Genomic DNA, 24,904 nt, shown 5'->3' with positions numbered 1-24,904 from the left:
GCAAGTGAGAGATATGGGTCGGTAATTACAATAATCGGTGACAGAGCCTTTTTTTAAAAATTGGTTTCACTCGGGCAACCAACCATTCAAGTGGGAGGCAAGAAGTTTCAAGAGACTTAGAATACAACTGTACCAAGAATCTAGCTAGGAGCTCTGCATATCTTTTGAGAAATGCGGTGGAAATGTTATCAGGTCCTGCGGAGTTTTTAGGGTGTAATCGTAAGAGCAGCTCAGTAACACCTTCGACAGTAATATGGATATATTGGTTGCTATCGTTGACGTAAGGCGTATTACCCAGCGTGGCTGGCCTTGAGAATACGCTCTGGAAGTAGGAATTGAACGTTTCAGCAATTTCTTTTTTATCTGTAACAATGCGAGCACCAACAGCTATTTGATCTACGCTTTTTGAGTCCTTGTTTGATAAAAATTGCCAGAGTTTGTGAGGGGATTCGGTAGCAAAGCGCCCAAGGGTGGTTGAATAGAAGCGCTCTTTAGCTTCTCGTAGTTTAGATTTCAACTTAGAACTTAGCTTAAAAAGGAGGGCGGCATCCCTGTTCTTCCTTTTTCGGTACCGTTTTAGTTTACGTTTTAAATGTATAATTTCTCTGGTTATCCAAGGATTGGCTTTGTTGATTTTTTTCATTTTATCTGGAATAAACTTATTGATGCAATAGTTGCAGCATGACTTAAACTTTGCCCATAAGACGTTAACATCGTCATCGTGAAATGTCAGTAATGCTTCTTCTAAATGGTGGGCAATGTTTGGGTTATCTGCTGCGTTGTAGTCTTTTACTTTTACACATTTAGCGTTGTTTAAATTGATTCGGTTTGGAAGCTTGCAGGAAAAATATACGAGCTTGTGGTCCGAGACTCCTTCGTGAATTTCTGTGGTATGATCAGTAAAGCTGGCTGAACACAAAATTAAATCTAGAATGGAGGAAGCAGTGTTAGTCACCCGTGTTGGATATAGTACTGTCTGTGTAAGGTTGTAAGCTAATAAGGTATCTAGAAGGATTTCGGAGTTCTTTGTATCAGTGCCCCCTGATGACATCGAGTACCAATCTATGTGCGGTAAGTTGAAATCTCCCGCAGCAATAATGTTCTGATCCTTATACACTGCCAAATGATCATACAGTTCAAGTAAAAATTCACAGGGAGCTCCCGGCGGCCTGTAAATTCACGCAATAACAATATGGTTTCCTGAAATAGTTATTTTACAAAAGACACTTTCGTGGTCAGGGTTAACAGCATGCAGTGAAACAGATGAAAGGTCCGCCTTCACAAGAATTGCCACACCACCTCCTCGTGTAAGTCTATCTTTGCGATAGCACGTATATGAAGACGGAATCACGTAATTATCAGGCAAATCTGGGCAAAGCCAGGTTTCGGAGATGACAGCTATGTTCGGGTCATATGTTAACAACACGTGTTCCAGTTCTCCTTGTTTGTTGCATAAGCTTCGCACATTAAGGGAAATGAGCCTCAGTGTTTTCGGTTGTTGTTCGCCTTTTTCGTGTTTTTCGGTTTAGTGCTCAGTTCTCGTTTTTTACCTTTGCGCACGAGCACCCGGCAATCTTTTGCTTCGTCCCACGCATAAATGTCGTTGTTAATATGCAGTTTATCATGAACCAGTTTTATCTTATTGTCGGCCTTGTTATCAGAACTTACAGATTGCCAAAGTTTTTTTCTTATGTGCCGCGTTGCCTGGGAGTAGTCATGTGACACGGAAACTTCGCTGTCTTTTAGTTTCAAACAGTTATTTAGTATGGCTATTTTTTCGTTGTAATTGTACAACTTGAGAATGATTGGCCGGGGTTTATCATTTCGGGGTTTACCAATTCGGTGAATGCGTTCGAGAGAGGTGACAGCGACTTTTAGTTCATCATTGCAAACCCGTCGGACAACTAAGTCTTCAAGGACTTCTCTGGTTTCTTCTGGGCCTTCTGGTATGCCATAGACTACTAAGTTAGTCCGTCGTGACCTATCTTCATAGTCATTAAGCCTCTTGCCTTGAATTGCGACAGTTTTTCTAGTTGTTCAACGGTGTGCTGAAGGGTATGAATATTTTCTTTGTTTGCTTTTGACAGTTCCAGAACTTCATCATGGTTTGAACTAACACGGGTCAGAGTTTCATCGCGCTTGTTCGCGGCAGTCTTTATCTCTTTCAGTTCCTCAAGAATAGCACTTAACACATCTTTATGCTCATTGAGGTCAACAGCGGACCGGGTATGGGGACCGGGATTCGTCTCTACGTCCCCGCATAATACGAGAAGTAGCACAGACCAACAATCAGCAACTATACAGAAACAACGCCGAGGGCACAGCAGCACTACTAATCCATAGTAACTAGTACATTTTCCTAAGGAAGTATCATAAAAACTAACCTGCACGATCAGCCATGCGCAGTCAGACATGCTCGAGGCGATGCCGCCGTGCCCTCTGATGCAGTAAACGATGTCCACTGGCTTTATAGTAGGAAGTGGCGACGTCATTATCAGTTCATTGCGGCAACATTTAAACGCACAGTACCGCGAGCGAAAGAGCAATATGACCAAGAACATTTCGAGTACCCGTCTAAATCAAATAACAAACGTGCTTTATTCAACTTCCTTCGTGGTAGGAAGAAGACCCCTATAACAGGAAACGTTGACTCAGTAGTTTACACCTCACAGGAACTACAGGAATCATTGAATCAGTTGGCTAAAGAATTAGAAAACAGGTTCTCAACGCATCTTCCTAATTCGGCTTACACAACAACCATCTATGACTACACAGAAATATCGACTTCCGAATTAAATCAGGCTATGGAAAGATTGCCAAATGCAGCACCAGGCCCCGATGGAATAACAAATACAATGCTAAAAATATTTCCCAGGGAATATCCAAATGATCTGTTAAGTCTCGTCAATTTTTCCCTTAGAAGAGCATGGATCCCTTCTGAATGGAAGATTGCGAAAATTATACCATTGCTTAAGAAACAGGGGGCAGGCTATAATTTAGACAACATACGACCGATAGCCTTAACATCTAATGTAGTAAAAATTATTGAAAGGGTACTTCATGGTCGTATCATTAGGTTTATTAACGAGAAACAACTGTTGAGTTCTTCCCAAATTGGCTTTAGATCTGGATATTCCATATGGCATGCACATGTAGATCTGGAAAGTCGTATTCATATTGCCCGTCACAAAGAGCACTTTGCGGCTTTAGTGACGTTAGACATATGTAAAGCATATGATAGTGTAGAGTATTCTATCTTGACTAATCAGTTATGGAGTCATGGACTTCCACCTTATATAGTAGCATGGGTGACGGAATTCTTAAGTAGAAGAGAATTCTATTGTTATCAAGGCGGTTTCTCTTCCTGTAAGCACAAGCAAACCCGAGGTGTACCTCAGGGGTCAGTACTTTCCCCGGTTTTATTCAACATATTGCTTAGTACCATCCCCGTTCATCCAGATGTGAAAACCTATGTTTATGCCGATGACATTGCTTTCTTTGCTATGGCACATGACTTCCACTGTCTCTACACTATCTTGCAAGCATATCTTAATAAAATAGAACATTGGCTGGATGGATTGATGTTGAACCTGAATACCGGTAAATGTGCTATTCTTGTTTTTCCAATCAAAGATCCCGTGCACATATCTATTAATTACAAGCTTCAAGATATCCCACATGTACAATCAATGAAATATCTTGGAGTTATGTATAATGAACATCTAAATTGGCGCCCTCACATTGAATACATCGCGACAAAAGCAGTACGCGCGATGGGCGTATTGCGGAGGTTGAGCAATTGTAGATCAGGTATGAGAAGAAAGGCACTTTTGATTATATATAAAATGTATGTCCGACCTGTGTTGGAGTTTGGCTGCATTCTTTTTTCAGGTGCTCCAACCTACAAACTTCGGCCGCTCGTTCTGTTGGAAAGAGAGGCTTTACGGCTCTGCTTAGGCCTTCCAAAGTATACTGCAAATGCAGTGTTATACCTTGAAGCACGAATACCAACCTTATTATGTCGCTTTAACATTCTTACTGTGCAGACCTTTTTACGACTATATGAAGCACCGTTTAACCCTGAAAACATTATTTTTATTTCCAATCCTGACCTATTCTTCTCCGTGCATTGGCCCAGATTTACCAAACCACAAACAGTATTTGTTCAATCGTTACTTGAGCCACTAAATGTACACGTTCGTGACCTGATTCCTTTAACTGAGCAACAAAATTCTCCAGAAATTGTTTACCATGATATCTTCCCAACTCACGCTAAGCTATTACCTACAAGCATTTTAAATGGTTTATTGCAGGATCATTTAAGTACTCTGCCAACAAATGTCATTATAGAAACGGACGCATCTCAATCACATGAAAAATCAGGCGTTGGAATATATTGCCCCGTACTTGATTGGTCATTTTCACTTCGCTTACCGGATTTTCTTCCTGTTTTTCTGGCTGAATTTATGGCAATAATGTTAGCTTTGCGAAAGGTAAATATTTCCATTCCAGTCGTAGCAGTCATAACTGATTCATTATCAGTGTGGTCTTCTCTGTCCGCATCTGGTCACTCACCTATAGTGAAACTTTTTAAATCGTTGATCCCCTGTCATCTCCGAAGTATTCATTTAATCTGGACACCAGGGCACAAAGGTTTGTTGTTAAACGAAATAGCTGATTCTCTTGCGAAGGCATCCCTTTCGACACCAATTATTCCTATTTTCCCTCATACAGTATACATTACGGTGGCGCGATTTCGCACACTTAAAATTAAGCAAAATTTATCTGACCCTGCACTGACGGCTGCTCCAGAGTACAAACACTTGTTATTTCCCTGGCGCAGTGAACTGACTAATTCAAAGATGATGGAAGTTGTCATCACGAACTTTCGTTGCCGCGTTACCTCCCTCAATTTTTACTTGCATAGATCAGGCATATTGAATTCCCCCATATGCATTTACTGTAATCAAGAGGAAACGATCAGTCATTTTTATTACATTGTCGCAGTTTTGATTTATTCAGGCAAAGCATACTAGCACCACCTCTTCAAAGACTGGGCTTGCAACTATCACAACCTGATCTTCTTTCATTCGGAGCCTTTACACTGGGTTTCAGCCACAGGGATGTTTTATTCGCCGTTCAAGAATACATCACTGCAACTAAACGATTTTCTTGCTAAATTGCTGTCTCACTATTTTTCTTCTTTTTTTTCTGCAAACTTGATATCGGTATTTCAAATCAAAATTAAGTTACAAAAAAAAAATTTGTAGGAATGACGCAATGGTGAAAGTTTAGGGCAAATTCACCTTATAATCGGCCAATCCCCTTCTTTGGGTACGAGCCATTTGCACAGGGGAACAACAACAACAACAACGACGCGGGGACGCTCAAGTGACAGCAGAGCGCTTCCGAGTGCAGTTAAATAAACAAGTATTTTTTTGCCTGATACCTTAAAGACGGAGTTGAGTCTGATCGCAGTGTCTGGAACGCCATCGTCATAATAGGGCAAAGCAAGCACTACTGAACCATTGGAAGGGTCAGCGCCTGAAGCGAAGACCGAGAAAGAAGATAGCTAAGGTAAACAGATCAGTCGAGGAACATTGTCGCGCACTATCCAGGCAGCAATGGGGCGAAATCTGCAACTCCGTCATGGTCAGATGCGCAATGGCAAGACATGGAATGTGTTAAAATATCTCCTTAACGAAAACACTACCAAAACAAATCAAAAGCATGTTATCACTCGAATTTTGCATAAAGAGATAGGGCGCTTTACAGAACAGCAAGTTGTGCAGCGGCTCGTGCATATGTACCTCCCACTCAAAAGAGGATTGACACCACCAAGTAGACACTACCAGGGCACGCCCAATCCAGGTCTTGAAGGCGACTTTAACATCGAGGAGATCAGAAGAGTATTGCATGATCTCAACAGCAGGTCGGCCCCTGGCCCGGATGGTATATCAAACAAGGCCCTTCGTAACCTTGATGACGACTCAATTGACACCCTGAAGGATATGATCAATGCAACATGGAGAGAACGCAGGGTGCCAGAGCAGTGGAAACTGGCTAACACGGTCCTTATTCATAAGCCAGGAAAGCCCCCAAACTTGAACAAGTTGAGGCCGATATCCTTGACATCATGTATCGGCAAGTTTGCAGAACATGCCACACTACACAGGATAAACAAGTACTTGGAAGATAATGACATGTATGCACATAATATGGTTGCATTCAAGGCAGGGCTATCCACACAAGACGCAATGAAGCTTATCAAAAACCAGGTCATCGACAATGAAACCACAGACGTGAGAGCCATCCTGTGCCTAGATCTGGAAAAAGCGTTTGAAAACATCTACCACTCATTCATACTCGAAGCCATTTCCAAGCATGGTCTAGGGAAAGCCTTCTATGACTACGTATAGTCCCTTCTTACAGATCAGAAAGCCGTGATGAAGATTGCAGATATCGAAACCGCAGCAATCGAATTAGAAGCAAGGGGCACGCCGCAAGAGGCAGTGATTTCACCAATGCTGTTCAACATTGTCATGATTGGACTGTCAAAGAAATAAATTATCGAGCATCGATGGACTGAAGCAAAGCATCTACGCAGATGACATTACCATCTGGTGCACAGGTGCAAGTGAGGGGCAGATTAAGAGCGCCTTGCAGGAGGCGATTGACAACGTAGAAGAGTACCTTCGTACTTTTGGGCTCAAGTGCTCTTCGAGAAAGTCAGAACTTTTACTGTATCGCACTACACACCGGGGACCGAAACCCAGGGGATGGAAGCCATTAAACCAGATAGACATCCACCTCCGCACAAATAAAGGGGATGCCATCCAGAGGGTCGACTCCATCAAAGTTCTGGGCATGCTGATAGAGTCTACCGTTGCTAACAGCAAATCTATAGCCAAGTTAACTTGAAAAACAGACAGTGTGGTGCTCCTCTTACGCAGAGTGGCCAACAAAAGAAATGGAATCAAGGAAGACAACCTCATCAGGTTGATGCATGCGTTTGTTCTAAGCCACTTCACGTACGAGGCAGCAATGCACAATTGGTCAAGAGCAGAGTCCGAGACAATGCTCCTCAGGAAAGTTATCAATAAGGTCCTGGGCCTACCCATACGTACCAGCACCAAGCATCTACTTGAGCTTGGCATTCACAACACGCTCGAAGAAATAGCAGAAGCCCAAGAGAGAGCACTGTTTGCAAGGTTATCTACAACAAGGTAGGTGAGAATGATCCTGCAGGAGCTGGGCCAACACCCAATGGCAATTAGACGCAATTACAATGTTGTTCCCGACAACATCAGGGAGAATATCACGGTATCTCCTATACCACTAAACATGCATCCAGAACACAACATCGGAAGAAGAGTATCGAGCGCCAGGACTATACTTCGTCAAGTCTCAAACGATAAACGAGGGGTCGTATTTGTTGACGCTGCTTCCTACGCCAACGGGAAAGCTTTTGTGGCAGTGGTGGTCGTTGGGGCTGGCCTAGTCGTCAACTCAGCGACGGTCATGACTAAATACCCAATCATTTCGTAACAGGTCACCATCGCATTAGCACTGACGATGGATAACATTGAAGTCGTCTACAGTAATTCCATGGCAGCACTATGGGCCTTCGCAAAGCGAACGGTCTCAAAACAAACGCTGAGAATACTACATGGCAAGAACATAACGCATCATCTTCGGAGATGGTTCCCAGCTCACCTTGGAAAAATCACCTCTCAATCACCTCTCAATCTCAATGAAGGAGCACACGAGGCGGCGCGAGACCTCTCCAACCGAGCCTCCCCGGGGATGCGTTCTACTGGTGAAGGGGATAAACGGGAAATTCTTACAACACATAACGAGCTTACTAAACATTTCTACCTGTCTAGGAGGATTTTTCCTCCACCTAACAAAAATCTAACTCCGCCCCAAATACTTACATTAAGGCTTTTGCAAACGTGGATGTACCCTACTTTTAAAATGTTACACATCATGTACCCTGACCTATACCCAAGTAATCTTTGCCCACATTGTGGGGAAATAGCTTCATCAGAACATATAATCTGGCAGTGTACCCAATTCGCTCATTTATCGAACATCGCCTCTGCCAGATGGGAGGCGGCAATCCGCAGCTCGTCGTTGGCAGATCATCTCTGGGCTGTTCACGAAGCCCGCGCGGCGGCTGAGGAGCTCGGCATCTCAGTCCCCTTGTGGGAGCTGCCCGCAACACAGTGATCTGTGTTTTGGAGAACCAAATAAAAGTTTCTCCAATCCAATCCAATCCAAGTAATTCCATGGTAAAGGCTCCGGAGAAGCGCTGCAGGAATGTGGATTTCTTACGCTATTGGTCTCGAGCATAGACTTTCCTAATATACACTAGAGGGAACTTTGGCACTAATGTCTACGGTAGCTGCAACGCACGGTGCTTCAGTGAGCATGGGAACGATGGGTAGTACACACATTTGTCTAATATTCGTACTTCTGGCCTGCTCTTGGCTCTGTGTGTGTTCGTGTGGCTTGGAGCTGTTTTCTTTCAAAACAAATATTAGCAAATGTTTAGCGGTTGCGCTTCACCATTTTATTCTTTTAGAATTACCTTTCCAAATCGGGTCACGAAGTTCAAAACGGTTGAATCTTTCTTTCAAAACAAAATCGAAATACAGCAATAAACGAAGCCGTAAGTACGATTCGCCGCCCGCAAGTACGAAGACTAGGCAAGTGTGTGTACTACCCGTCATTCCCATGGTCGCTGAATGATCGCAGCACCAGAATCCTCTCCAGTTAGTTTTAGCAAACTCTATGGTCTCGAGATCTTGGAGTGGTGCCCTCTTGTATGTGACGTCACTATGGAGACCCTTCTCTCAGCAACGCTGCAGCAGCCACTGCTCCTGTATGCGGATCATCTGCTTCATACAAGAACTTAGTCGAACGAACAGCCTCGATAGGGTCAACTACCGCCGGCAACGAATGTTTTCGAGTGTGATAATGAGCTTGTTTTAGTTGTGGCCCAACCAACTGGGCCCAGAAGTCTCCCGGTTGACCGACGGGCACGCTGATGTCACCGACCGCATTGCAGGGAAGATAGTGATACTACGTGTGAGTGTTCTCGCTCGTCATCTGCAGTTTTTGCCATGTGATACGTTCCCGTGTTTTCGTTGTTTGCTTATATTTCAGCTAGCATGCATTTCTCCAGCAACTGCGACTACGTAGATACAGCTTGCGAAACGTCACGGTGTCTCATCGACGGCGCGGTGGTGTATACGACGCAGGCCACGTTGTTGAGTCCGCAGTCGAAGCCCTCAACAGAGATCGTATTACCGTCGCAGCTCTGGTCGTGCAAACGAGTTGACTTGCGAACCCCCTACGCGCACAACCTCTCCGTGAGAATTTACTTCGTAAGGAATAGTTCTCATTCAGCTTCTCTGCCTACAATGTGTACATATATTTTTCTCTGTGCTGATCGAGTGCTACGCAGTAGCTCAGTACTGCTCTGTGCCTTAGTGTGCTTCATTCACCAGTGAAAAGGCCGGTTACTTTCCTGACTATCATAAGGAAAGACACATCTGCCCTTCTCTTTACGATTATTTTTGTTGTGCAACGCTAGTGACAGCACAAACGAGAAAATGTTTGCTAATAGCTGATTGCAGCCACTTTAGCATCCGCAAGCTACCATAAGACAATTACTGGAGGGCCATGGTTGAACCTGCTGCTTTGGCATTCCATCGACCGTCCCTGAAATGTAACGTATACAGAAGCAGATTATCACGTTTGAGATAATCATGGCCGGATTGTGTTCATTTAATTGTGCCGGCAAGGTTTTCTATTGTGGGCGCAAGCCCGTGTTGCATCGCCTTAAGATGAGTCTTGAAGGGCATGTGCTGGTGTTGTTGAGGGAGGTGCCGAATGCCGACCAGTCACACCTCATGGCAGATGCAAATAAATGCCGTTTTTCCAACAATATCCTTTCAGTGAGAGTGATATCACGAAGTAATACCACACAGGCCAGTAACTTGGGTATAATAATATAACAATTAATTATCGCTGAATACAAATACCGCGTCCAGGGGCAAAGGCAAGCTGGTCAGAGTTTCTGTTCACGCACGTGGCTCAAAGAAAAGGGAGCTTCGCTTAAAGCGTCTGCACTGCCCCATATGAAAACCATGAGAGAATGTGCACTAAACAAAAAACAGATGCTTTCACTTGGTAATTTATGAAAAGCAGTGCGCTTGGTGCATTTGTCTTCATTAGTAAACAAATACGTTCACAAACCAAATAAAGCCGTGGACTCAGATATTCTGCATCACTCAGCTGCGCTCACGAGGCGAGCTTACCCGAGGTGATTCGCAGGCTACGTCGTAAGCTCCCTGTCTAGGGGCCTTCGGGGTAGGTTTTGGGACAGCACATCGCGTGGTGTAAGTCACCTACTCCTGTAGCCTGCGTGCAAAAAATGGCTGAAGTACTGTTGAGGCGCTGACACACGGTTGCGAGCATATCGAAAAGTGGCGCGTACGGCGGGTATACCAGAAGTCACTCTCAGCAAAGTGCTTGCTGCACATGGTCAAAGAAGGCGTGGGGCGCTTTTCCTTTCTGAGCTTGAACATTCACTTCTTCCTCAGTTTCGGGTCCTTATGATAGTTGTGAAAGCTAACACCCTTTTCAAGGACGCATGATCGCACAGAGGCACAGAGCACCAATTCACCATTGCGCAGATCTCACAGCGAACAAGCAGCTGCAATTCCAAGAAACAAAAGGCTGTGCTTTGAAATGGACGTTAAAAGCGAAGAATCATGTTCGTTCGAACAGCTTTAGTAGCTACTACATGCAAGACAACCAATTGGATTGCTCCTTTGTCGACCTTTACCGCGACGTTGGTTTCCATACGGCGCTGGACCTCGAAACGAAAGCTCGCGAATCCCCGCACTGACGTCATAGAAGCGTGGTCGGCAGCGCTGCCATCGGTTGCACACCAAGCCAATACACAAAAAAGCAATCGATGACATAGCCAGTCGAACGGCCACAAGCTTTCCCCAAAGGCACTCGAGAGTTTACAAAGTGTATTTCATATTTTAACATGCCAGAAGCACGATGCGTGCATGAGGCACGCCGTATACAGTGGGCGACTACGAACTAGTATTGACCATCAACCCGAGATTCGTGAAACGTTGTGTTCTCGAGTTTCAGCGCCTCGAAATGCACACGCGGAGTCCGGGAACCAAATTTCCGTTTAGAAGCTTTGTAACGAGGAGGGATATGCAGGTTATAGAACACAAGAAACAAACAAAAGGATAGTTTTTAATAAAATAAAAAAAGAAAGTAAAAAATAGGAACAGTAAACATTTTGAGGTTCCGCCCAAACAATAGAGAAGCAGAGAAATAAAAAATAGGAATACCGAGAAGAAATTTTAGTAAAAGATATTTTTTTTAACGAGCAGTGGTTACGCGTGGTAATGCATACTTGCGTGCTATAGTTTGCATGCTTCTTTTGTCTCAAGCTATTCATTGCGAATAATGTACGCATTAACTGACACCAACATAATCTTATGCTATACCAGAGCACGTATTGTGTTTTTTTCAATTTCCGTGCAACGTTTTTGTGACAAAGACTGCGCTCATCATGTTTCTTTCTTGTCCTTGATGTTTTACTATGTCCAATGCCTTGGTAGAATATATACAGTGCACACATACATATACGCTACGTAATCACGCTTGTGATATATATATATATATATATATATATATATATATATATATATATATATATATATATATATATATATATATATATATATATATATATATATATATATATATATATATATATATATTGCAGCGAGGAAGTAACGCTGGCCCCGATAGAATAAGGTAAAGATAAATATAGTACGACGCTTGTGATATATATATATATATATATATATATATATTTGCAGCGAGGAAGTAACGCTGGCCCCGATAGAATAAGGTAAAGATAAATATAGTACGACGCATATTAATTTTGCACGGTATTTTTGCTGACGTCAAAGTCCGACAAAGGCTGGTCTACCAAAAGTTGTCTACAGACGCTTTAAAAATTTACATGACTTAGTCACATACTCTAAAGTGACTAAACCACAACATTCTAGCTGCTATCCATGCAATAAATCATGCTGCAAGATATGCACACACATGACAACATCACTTTCAGCTCAGAGTACCACCTCTGGTTTCAGTCTTAAAACAAAGGGCAACTTTTGCTGCGACACATCGAACGTAGTCTATCTTCTGGAGTTTTCTCTATGTGGCTTGCAATACATAGGACAAACCAAAACCAGCTGTCGTCTACCTTTTAATAAACATGCCCATGCGATTTCCCTTTCTAACTTACCCTTATCGAAACACGTTGCGCTTGTCGTTCATTTCTTCAGCAAGATAAAAGCTAGAATTCTAGAGTGTGACAGAGAAGTTCGCGAATCATATCTCATCCACAAACTCAGCACCATCGCTTTCGGTCTCAATGAAAATTTCGGCACGTTAACGTTCTTGCTCCCGTAATATGTCATGCGCACTGATCACCTTGACTTAATCTTATATGCTTGAGATTTGTTCATAACAGTGTAGTTGCTGTTTTTCACGTGTTTATCTTTTTTTCATCATTTTGCCATATTCCCCCTTTCTTTATTGTTTTTCACCCTTGTCGCCACATGCGCTGTCAATCGCTGTTCACTCTTTTCATTACATGAGCATGTTTCTTATGAAAATTATGACGACACACTTCTTTTTGACTTTTATACACATTTTTTACGTGTATTGATTGTACCTATCTAGAATGCATGTGATAAACTGCCATATAAGTGGTGACCATTGTAGTGCTTCATTTCATTCTGAGGAAGGCCGGGTCCACGGCCGAAACATCAATTAAAAATTCTTTGCACTTGGGAGTCAAACATCTTTTCTTCTTTTATTAATCCCGGATCCGGCGACAAACTTTCCTCCCATATATATATATATATATATATATATATATATATATATATATATATATATATATATATATATATATATATATATATATATATATATATATATATATATAAGGAAAAGAAGTGTATATCATATCTAAGGGCTCGTTTTTCCGTGTTTGGACACAATATCAATGAGATCTAACAGACAATAATGTCAAGGAAAGTATAGAAGTTATTAGACGGAGTTGTAATGTAAATAAAAAGAAAGAAAAGTGGATGAGAAAATAACTTGCCGTGAGCAGGAATCGAACCTACGACCTCCGAATAACACGTTCGATGCTCTACCACTGAGCTATCACGGTGGCTATCCCCAACGCACTTTTTTGGGGTTTATATGTGAATTTAAACGTGGGAGTGTCTGTCAGCGCCACCTGTAGCCATGGTGGCGAGTGAGGTATCCTCTCTTTATGAGCCTGTATGACGTCACGTAGCACGTGAACTTATTACGAGCTGGCAGCTGACCAATAGTACCTCGTATAGAACCTAACGGCACCAAGTCAGCCAGTACAAGACCCTCGTTAATGAATAAAGGAAAGAAGTGTTTACCTAAAGGCTCCCTTTTCCGTGTTTTGACACAATATTAATGAGATCTAACAGACAATACTGCCAAGGAAAGTATAGGAGAAGTTATTAGACGGAATCGTAATGCAAATAAGAAGAAAGAAAAGTGGGTGAAAAGATGACTTGCCGTGAGGAGGAATAGCACCTACGACCGCCGAATAACGCGTTCGATGCTCTACGACTGAGCTATCACGGTAGAGCATCCTGTAGTGGTGGAGCATCGAACGCGTTATTCGAAGTTCGCAGGTTCGGTACCTGCCCACGTCCAGTTATCTTTTACCCACTTTTCTTTCTTCACATTTACATTACAATTCGGTCTAATAACTTTCCCTATTCATTCCTTGGCATTCTTGTCTGGTAGATCTCACTACTATTCTGTCAAGAACACAAAAAGGAGCCCTATATATATATATATATATATATATATATATATATATATATATATATATATATATATATATATTTTTAAATATATACATATATATATATACATATATATATATACACATATATATATATATATATATATATATATATATATATATATATATATATATATATATATATATATATATATATATATATATATATATATATATATATATATATATATATATATATACACCAGGAGCCCCACACCCACCCAACACCACAGATGAGTTCCCGACGATCAACGAAACTGTGACTCCCGCGAGCCTCAAGCACCCCCTCACCATCATCAACAGCGCACCACTACTAGGGGGGAAGTCTGCAGAACAGCCAACACGCGTCCCTTCATTGCGGATGTCGAGACCAGAAGCACTACACGACAGCACCACTACACCACTCCTCAAAGGGAAGCCTGCCGAACTACGGAACCGCGTCCCCCTATTACGGACCCCGGAACTGCCAACGAACACGTTCGCCGGGAGCCCAACGCCGAAATTCTCCCCACAACGACGAAGGCCTGCCGGACATAACTACAACCTGCGCACCTCATCAGTGCCATCCCCGCACCCAAAAGAAGATTCACTTCTGAAATGTAAGTCCAGCTCATCACTTCCCAGTTGCAGTGCCACTTTCCTTAAAGTACGAAAACTTGCTGACAAACGAATTAGACATGAAATGCATAAATCAACATTGCAAGTGTACCTTCGTGCTAGAATAGCCCCCAAGGGTATGACACTCTCCCTCACACCAGCCGCTACAAATCTAGATAAACACGACCAAATAACATGGAAAAACGTCCTCCTTGAGGCATCTCTTAAATTAACAGAAATTGCTCTTAATCACAGTGACAAGCAGGTAAAGAAACTGGTCGCTATGACCAACGCCATTCTCCGCCACAACACTTTATCGAACGAAGAAATCACGCGATTAACAGAATTTGAGCAGAATAAATACCAAGCCATCAGGACCACAAAACTTCATAAACTCGAAAGAGACCATGTGCCCAAACCCGCGTTCCCTGATACAGTGCCTTATCATTACAACACCACCACCCTGGAAAACACTAATGGTACAAACGAGCACCCATCTAGGAACACACCGTGTGACACTGTGGTTGTAAACTTATCGGACACGAGCTTGTCACCTGACGAAGTAAAACTGCTATCTAAGGGACTAAGCTTCTGCCCGACCACAAAATTTTTCGATGAATTCCACTTACTCCGAGACCTCGACAACTTCGCTCGAAGCTTAAGGTTGCGCGAATGTTTCTTAGATAGGCCTTCTAACCACGAAACAATTCACCGTCGTAAATCAAATGATTGGACACCGAACAGTAATCGAGACAAGTGCTTGGACCTTTATATCACCGCAGTACAGAAAGATATAGTACACGAATACCACAGACAGAAAGGAAACCGAGAAAACTTGACCAAATCTGAAAAAATAAGCATGAAAAATTTGGCATCTAGGACAGACATAACAATAAAACCCGCTGACAAAGGAGGAGCAATTGTAGTCCTTAATACAACCAACTACCTACAAGAAGCATACCGCCAACTAGACGACTCAAGATTTTACGAACGCCTCCCAGGTGATCCGACAGACGAATACAAACGTATCGTATCAACAGAACTAAAGAAACTGTTGGACGCAGAAAAGATAACCATCACTGACCACAAACTGATGCAAGCAGCATACCCTCGTCCAGGTCGCTTCTACATCCTCCCAAAAATTCATAAACCCGGTAACCTAGGTCGACCAATCATATCAGGCATCGGTACAATAACTGAACCCATATCAGGGTGCGTGGACAAACTAATAATCCACATTCCATGCACCCTCGCGTCGTACATAAAAGACACCACACATTTTCTTCAAGATATTGCGGGTATCTGTGTGCCGAAAAACTCGTACTTGGTTACTCTTGATGTCTCTTCATTATATACAAATATTCCTCACGATGATGGCGTAGCTGCATTACAAAACATGTACACAAACCATAGACAATCTAACACCCCAGATTTCTCTGCCATTGCAACATTGACGAGGATGGTCCTCTAATTAAATTCATTCGAGTTTAACCAAGAGTATTTTCGACAAATCAGCGGGACCGCTATGGGCACCAAAATGGCACCTAATTATGCCAACATATTTATGGGAAAGCTAGAATCTGAATTTCTTGCACAAAGTTCCTTGAAACCAATGTTATACAGAAGATACATAGACGACATCTTTCTTATTTGGACCCACAGCGAGGACGAACTTCTCAGCTTTATAGACACTTACAATGCTGTACATCCGAACATACACTTCACACACACATACTCGCAAGTTACCGTAAATTTTCTTGATGTTACCATAACGATAGAAGAAGAGAAGCTCTCTACAACCCTATATCGCAAACCAACGGATCGACAACAATACCTTCATTACCAAAGCGATCACCCACGCCACTGCAAAAACAGTATTCCATACAGCCAGGCTCACCGGTTTAAGCGAATCTGCTCTAGAGACGCTGACTTTGACACGAGCTCACAGAGGCTAAAACTTATGCTCGAGCAACAAAAATACCCCCCACATGTAAATTATGAAGCTGTTCAAAAATCGAGAAAACTAAAGCGTGAAGACTTACTTATCAAGCGACCACCACGAGAAGACCCGCAACGAACAAACCTCTGCTTGACTTACAGCACAAACTTCCCCAATGTAAACAAAATCCTTAAACGACATTACAACATTCTGGAACAAAGTGAACGTCTGAAACGCGCATTCCCATCCGCTCCAGGCGTCGTTTACCGACGACCACGTAACCTCAAAAACACCCTTGTCCACTCCCAAATTAACACATCACCCCCCAATAATTCATGCCGCCCTTGCTTAGAGCCATGATGTCTTGTATGTAAGGCGATGCGAGAAACAGACAAAGCAACCAGCACGCAATCCAAGTTTTCGATTAACATACGAGGAAACCTAACATGCGATTCTTCTAATGTGGTGTACCTACTCGAATGCAACGTGTGTGGTATGCAGTACATCGGACAAACAGAAACACCATTTAGGATTCGCTTCAATAATCACAGAGCCCATGCGAAATCAGCCCCAAGTCTACCTCTATCAAAACATCTCAATCTTCCCGACCATGCATTCGACAAACTATCAGTAACGCTCTTAGAGACGGGATTTAAATCAAATCGAGAACGTGAACAACGAGAGTCATACCTTATCCACCGATTTAACACCCTCGATAGAGGAATAAATGAGAATCCTGATACACTTGCAGCAATTAAAGCATTAGAAAACAATAACGGCAACAATGAAAATAGTAACTGAGTTCACGGCACTGCAGCTGCGAAGGGCACTGGACAACCTAAAACAATTCCAAGTGTAACTACTCTTCCTAAGTGCAGCTGTCGTCTGTTTTCTGTTTTATTTTACTACCCAATCAATTGTGCCATGCACGACATGCCCAACAGCAACCATGTGCACAGCCGGGAGGCCCCCACGACACGCGTAATTTAGAAGCGGGCCAGGAATTCGCATTGCACGCGCTTGCACAGCCTACCGCAATACGGGGCACCCCTATTTTTACGACGAAATGTTGACAGGGCGCGGAGTAGTTAATGGCTTAGAACTTCCTAAAATGCCCGCTGAGCAGCCTCTGCCACATTACGCGGCCCCCGTCCTTTTACGACGAATTGTTTACGGGACCCCGAGTAGTTAAAGGCTTAGGACTTCCTGAAAAGCTCTTTTTTGCCCCACACCGAACCGCCAGTGCCAGGAGGGGCCGTCTGATCGGGAGGAATGCGCTAGTGAACGGAAACATACACAGACCGCTGACATCAGAAAGGTGAAGGGGAGAGGGGGAGAGAGATGGGGGGGAGTGGAGGGAAAAGTGGAAGGGGGGCACCCGAGGGGCGTCCACCGTATATTATTTTTCTCTTTTTTCTTTTTTTCTTTCCTTTTCTTTTCTTTTTTTTTCTTTCCTTTTTTCCCTCTCACCTTGCCCTCTGATTTGAGATTGTATAAAGCTGAGCACCGACAAACTGTATCTTTATTCCTGATGAAGGCCAGACTCTTGGCCGAAACGTCGAAATAAACCACGTTGTGACCGCTCACGGAGGATCTACTAGACTACATATATATATATATATATATATATATATATATATATATATATATATATATATATATATATATATATATATATATATATATATATATATATAATGACCTTAGTCAGAGACAAAGGGAGGACCCCGGCCGAAATGTAGGAAATAATAAAGGTAAAAGGGACCTCGGCCGAAACGTAGGAATGATGAGAGTTTTCGTACGTTCGTCCGCTCAAACCATTCTGTATAATGGCTTCAGCGGACGAACGTACGAAAGCTGTCATAATTCCTACATTTCGGCCGGAGCCCCGCCAAATATTGTACGTACTTTGGACCATCCGGAGCGGATCAGAAGCAAGCAGTTGTACGGCAGTGGACCGTTCTGAGCTTCCCAGCGAAGGACCTCAGCGACGGGCATGAGGTAGCTGGCATTGCGCGCCGCCTCGGCTTGCACGTCGATGAGCGCGATGGGCACCATGAGGAGACGGTCGAGAGGGATCTCGGAGGCCGACCAGCCAATCTTACTGAAGTGCCGCGGCGCGTCCATGTGCGTCCCTCCATGAGTGGGCGTCGAGATCTCGTCCACTAGGACCCTGTGAAGTCAAAAAAAATTTCATGGCTGCGAAAGAGAGAAAGATAAGCAAGAAAACATCAGGGGGGGGGGGGGTTAACTTTACGACTCCTCCGGTTACTACCATGACTTGGGAAGGGGAAAGGACATGCAAATGCTAACAACACGTACGCGTTGCCGCGTGCCAGCACGTGCCTTTTTCGACACGGCGCCACACCCTCTCCCCAAAGAAAGAGAGGGCGGTATCGATACGCGATGCTGTAAGTTCTCGCTCTCTCTCTCTCTCCATAGGAAGAGGGCGTGGCGCCTCGTCATGAAAGCCACGCGCTGATGCGCTGCAACGGGTATATGTGGTCAGGCCTTAAACGAAGGAAAAAGAATGCCGGCTAATTTGTGCGATCACAGTAGGGTACATAAAAAATACAGAAGCTAAAAGGGCAGGGAGGTTCACCAGAAGCAAGTCGGGATTACTACCCTGCACTGTGGAATGGATAAAGGGGATGAAAGAGATAGAGAATAAAACAGATATGGACATAATCGTAAGCACACTCTGGGCAACGAGTAAATTCGACCGGTGCTCGCACAGATCTGTCGGCTTCAGGTATTTTAGTAGTGCTTTCAATGCTTTTTTTTCTTGCGGGAAGGGAAGAACAGTTACAAGAGGAAGGGCAAGGATGTTAATCAATCTGGAAAAATTGGTATGTTTCCCTACACTGTGGAGAGAGATGGGTAGGTTTTAAATATAGAGAATGATGATGACGACGACGACGATGATGATGATGATCAAAACTTTATTACTCCCAAAAGAAGGGACCGGCGAGAAAAAAGTTGGAACTCAGTTACACTGCTTAGAGGAGGTCAGCTGGCATCCCTTGGGACACCGTGACGTGAGAATGCCCGGTGGTCCTGTGCGGAACCGGTGGTATGCAGAAGGGCTGCCACGTATCTTTTGTGTGAGAAGCGTCAGCGTACTGTGGGCACGTCCATGCCATGTGTACGAGGGTGCATGATTGTGAGTAGTATTTACACTGTGGTGTCACGAGGTGTGGGTATACCTTGCTCTAAAGCCAAGGATTGGGAAAGAAATCCGTCCTAAGCTTGCGCCACAGGACGGCATCACGTCGAGGGAGGTCTTTATAAGCTGGAGGATAGTGGAGTTGGCCTATGCTGTAGTGCTGTAGAATGTCTGTGTAAGTCACCAAAGTAGTTAGTTTTTCGCAGGCCTGGGAGGCCGAAGAATCAGAAGTGTAAGACGTAAGGAACTCCGCCCGGCAGTTAGGATCTCGGGCGAGAGTGTGTGCCTGCGCATTTCCACTAAGGGATTCATCAGCTGGGGCCCAGACTAGAAAACGAGGTGAAACAGGCGGGGTGTGATTTTTATGATTGTGTATGCCTGTGTAGAGATACGGCCCGCGTCGAAATTTCGGATGGCGAGTTGGGAATCACTAACGATCACCTTGGTTATTGGGTCGGTCATTGCCAAAGCAATGGCAACCTCTTCGGCAACTGTTATATCGGTAGAGTGAATTACACTACATGACGTGCTCCACCCATGATGTGGGGCCAGGGTGACAGCCACCATTCCTGATCGATGTGGGTGTCGCGAGGCGTCTGTGTACGTGACGTCGGCGTAGTTGGCGCGCACGGTCAGCCCTACAATACGCATGATGTTCATGGTTCATGTGCTTGGGGAGTGAAGAAATACGAAGGCTGAGTCGTTCATCTGTTGGTACATCTTGGTAAGTGGTGGCCGCCCGCGTGGGGATGAGTTCAATTTGGTGCTACACAGCACGTCCCGCATGCGTGAGTGAGAGCCGCTGCTACTGAGACGTAAGAATAGCTTCTATAAGCTCATTGACCGTGTTCGACACCCAAGGGCCATAAGTTTGGAGGTATAAGTGGACATCGGGAGTCCTAAGGTGGTCTGGTATGCCTTGCGAAGCGAAGTATCGAGGCGATCAAGATGAGTGCGCGTAAGGCGGAGGTAGGGAGCCACGTACGTAATGCGTGTGCAGACAAATGCATGAACCAATCGAAAAAGGTTGGATTCGAGCATGTCTGCATGCTTGTTGCAACGAGCTTGAGAAGGCGACAAGTTTGGTTGGTGGATCGGTCGATTCGCTGAAGAGTGGTGGAGGTGAGCACGCACACACTAGGTAACACACTTCACAGAAACACATAATTGTTATGGTCCTGTTAGACGTACTCTTTTTACACCACGCGGTCTTTGGTAAAAGGGCTTTCAAGATTAAAGTTTGGCGTTAAGATATGTTTCCTTTAATAGGACCATAAAAATTATGTTATCTCCGTAAACATCCCTTGAGTGGTTGTCTCTGTAGTGCACGCACCTCGATTTATCTCAACATGTGCCAATATGCGATAGTTTTTGCTTTCTTATGTCTTATTGGCACTTTACCTGTTATTCGGAATTCGTGTATTGCGTTGACATCTACAATAACCGAAATAATTTCTCGTAATTTTCCTTTATTTTGTCAACAGGCCAATTAGGTATTGTCTTACACCTTCAAGTGCGTATAAGGTTTATTGCAATAACTGTTGATCCGGATGAATCGAATAGCGCGGAATCATCCTCCATCGTAACACGTCATACAAGCGTTTGAAGAAGGCTGCAGTACGGTTTTTTTGCTTTCGATCAGAAATGGAAATACAGCTTACTCATCATCGGCAATGACACGGCTGCTCCTCTTCGCAAGCTCGAAATAACTAGAAGCCCCCCCTTTCTAAAAAAGTCAGCGTATCCATGGAGTGAATGATGATGAGTGGGGCGAAGCGTCCGTCCATCCATCCGTCCGTGTGTCCGTCCCTCGGTCCGTTTATGCGTTCATGCGTTCAATCGCAATCGAGAATGCAGACGGCGTGCTGGTAACACCGACGTGACGAGAGCCAACAAAGCCGAGCGCAAGCGTCTTCAACACGCCCGCCGCTCTGCTTCTTCTATGCCCCATCAATCCGCCACGTACGCTGACTATCCAGGAGACTAAGAGAGGCACTCGTTCTCCGCATACCCAGGCACAGCCCGTGCAGCAGCCAATTGGAGAGTAGCGGTACCGCGCAGTCTAGAATATCCTCACTTAACTGCTGTTTGCATGTACTTCTATGAGACAGCGCCGTCTATTATACTTTTCGGGAGATACTGCCTTCTTTTTTTTCTCGTCTCTTCTTCTTTCGGTTACGCTTAATGCATGACAAGGTTAGACCAAGAAAAGGTTCACCCCCAAAAAACTGCTATATGAAAAATTATGTTCAAATACCATGAAAATTTGCGAGGTTTGAAGGTGGATAAATATAACTGGGTGTTAACTTCCAAAACATATTAAGAATTTGAGGTACGGCGTTTAATGGAGTGTTCCGGAAATTTCGACTACCTGGAGTTTTTTAAGCTACCCCTGTAAACGTACACGGATTTCGCCTCCATCAGACATGCGACCACCGCAGCCAGGATTCGATCCCGTGACGTTCGAGTGAGCGGTCGAGCTCCATAAGCACTACACCATCGTGGCGGGTTTTCGTTTTAGGCTTCCGATCGGAACGCTTCCAATGCGGTACTGCCACGAGCAGTAGCGAACATTGGATAAAAAAAAATGGCAGCACATCCACGGAGTGAATGATGGATAGTGGGGCGAAGCATCCGTCCAACCGTTCGTTCTTGCTTCCGTCCATCCATGCATGCGTCTGTGGGACCACCCGTGCGTCCATCCGCCCGTCCGTGCGTGCGTCTGTTCGTGCCTCCGGACGTTCATCTGTGCGTCCGTCCCTGCTTTCGTCCATGCATCCGCTCCTGCGTCCATCCATGCGTCTATCCGTCCGTGCAGCCATCCGTGCGTCCGTCCATGCATCTGTCTGTGTGTCCATTCATCTACCTATTCAACACTCCAAGTACCACCATCTCGCATCTTTTCATCATATATTCCCCATTAGGGATCCTTCATGTGCGCGCGCCTCCGTGTTTTAGGGTGGTGTCAGCCTTTGACCTACCACTTGCCACCGCCCGCTAAAACACAATGTTGCCAGTCCCAGTTTCCATGGAAACAAGCGCCATATTGGTTCTCGCGGCCAGGCGTTCCTGCTCCGGCACACTGCACCAGCTGCATGCTGGCGCGGCTGTGCAAGCTACGGTATGAGCTGCCTTTGACTACACCAGAGACCTATAGCTTCCGCTACGACACCATCCTCGCGGTAAGCACACAACAAATTTAGAGTGCAAATTTCAGGGTGCTGCGTGCCACAACGCAAAACCATCTGGAGACTGCCCTGCTTCCCGACTTCCTCTAACCAACAGAAACGCTGGATTACACAAGTGAAGCGAGATTACTTAGGGTCGACTACTTCTTCCCGTGTTTGTGAGGTGAGTACCCGTCGTATTGCGAGTGGATTGAGTATATCGCCGCATATTTCGTAGAAAAACTGGCTTAGTCATTCGATTAAAAGCAGTTTGAGCAAAGTAAACACGACCACTTCCACCGTAAAAAATGGATCTGGCTTCGTTCGGCTTGGCCGGAATATACGAGCTAAGTATGCTTGTTGATCCTCGTTGTCGAAGCGCAGTTTACCAATCGAATGATATGACTCGTCGAACGTGTGGTCCTGCATGCATTCATCGGTTTCCAGAGCCATCGCCGCGTTCGTCGCTGGAAACGCCAGGCCCAAAACCACCAACAGACGCTCGCGTTCGCGTTTTCTTTGCGGGCAGATATTCGCGTTCCTGCACATTCACCTCGGTAGCTGAGGAAGGGCATTTGGAGAGGTACACAGACGAGCCGACAAACGCGTTCCCCGCTTGTACGGGGAAGTGCCCGCATTGTGGGGAAAATTCCTCTGACATTTTCCACATGGTGTGGGCATGCCAAAAAACCCCAAACCTTACCCCACTACCCAACCCTTCGCGGGAGGACTGGGAGGCAGCCCTGCTCGGCTGCTCTGACCTGACGGCCCAACGGGCCCTGGTCGAGCGTGCCCGGGCCGTGGCCAACGCCAATGAGCTCCTGTAAGAGGGAGCTCACCTAGTGTTTGTACGGGGCGGCCCTTTAAGGACCGTTCCCACCCTCCCTGTAAATAACATCTGTGAATAAATGTTTTTCAGCAGCAGCAGCCCTGTAGACTCTTGTAGTCTTGCGCAGTTGCAACACAACTAAATTTCGTGCGGCTTGCCATGGGGTATTCCTTCTTTCCTTCAATGACACGGGGAACCACAACGAAACTCTCTCAACAATGGCAAAAAGCATTCTGCTTTAATTATATAGAATGCTATGCAGATTTACTGTTCGTGTCCGCCCATCCTTCTGTCTGTCTACAGGCCTGAACTATGTGCACTAAGCAAGTCGGTTGTTGGGCCATAACTCAAATAGGCCCTATGTGAGATTGGTGCTGCGTCGTCAACTTTGTCATAACCAGCCACAGAGTGGATTTTATAACGTGAACTCAGTTTTGATTTAGTGCTTGTAGAGAAAATGTGTATGGACGGCATATATGTGGTCGGCGCCGTGTATGCCGTTTCGCCCTATTACTTTATTATAGGCCCACTGCGAGGACACAAGCTTCCGGCAAAGGAGGCAGAGCGGTTTGAATAAATTTAGGCCAGATGCTGGTTGGATGTTGTTTGCAATAAAGTCTGAACTAAAAACGTGTTTTCTCCCTTGTTGCTCCCTTTGCTTCTCTTCTATAGCTTAATATACAAGCTTTGGGGGGGGGGGGGGAGGGGGTTGGTGTAATATGATTGTGTGTCCTACTATTTCCCGGCATACTTACAGCTCGTAAGGTATTTAAGATGTCCATTGTACAGATTCGTTCGCAGGAACTAAACTTGCTGCAAGAAATTATATTATGGACAAATTACGTTCACAGTGTCATATGAAGTTCACAGTGACATCGAGATTCTCCCCATCGCAGACATAGGCACCTTGAATATTCTCACTCCGCCAATGCGGTGGGTCTACCAGGTGGGTGAAACGAACTGTTTTAACAGTATTTTATACAAACAACAGTCACGAAACACGTTTATCCTGCTCTACAAAACGACGGCTAACTTCAGAATACAACCCTTCAGCTTTCATAAATTGCTTTATATATGTATGTATGAAAAACACTCCTTTCTTGTTGAAACTCACGCTGCCTTCAATGTAAATGAGCAACCGCTCAGAACCAACATGGCGACCCGTCAGGTATGGCAGCCGTTTTTGCCAGTTGTAAGCAACCATGATCGAAGTTGTCACCACCCTAAA

At 44.5% G+C, this 24,904-nt stretch overlaps 1 protein-coding gene and 1 non-coding gene across 2 annotated transcripts in view; both read right to left on the bottom strand.

Annotated features, from left to right (window-relative positions):
- Positions 1–24,904, bottom strand: part of LOC142796414 (isatin hydrolase-like) — a 53,551-nt gene that overhangs the window by 18,274 nt on the left and 10,373 nt on the right. Inside the window, exon 3 of the mRNA XM_075886918.1 lies at positions 18,423–18,687. Coding sequence (XP_075743033.1) covers positions 18,423–18,687 — 265 coding nt within the window. The remainder of the gene's footprint in view (positions 1–18,422; positions 18,688–24,904) is intronic.
- On the bottom strand, positions 13,226–13,297 carry TRNAT-UGU (transfer RNA threonine (anticodon UGU)). Its single transcript has one exon. It is a non-coding gene; the product is annotated as a tRNA-Thr (tRNA).

Source organism: Rhipicephalus microplus, chromosome 2, assembly GCF_043290135.1.
Source record: "Rhipicephalus microplus isolate Deutch F79 chromosome 2, USDA_Rmic, whole genome shotgun sequence".
NCBI lineage: Eukaryota > Metazoa > Arthropoda > Arachnida > Ixodida > Ixodidae > Rhipicephalus > Rhipicephalus microplus.
The sequence above is the reverse complement of the archived record's forward strand: the minus strand, read 5'-3'. Positions and strand labels throughout refer to the sequence as shown.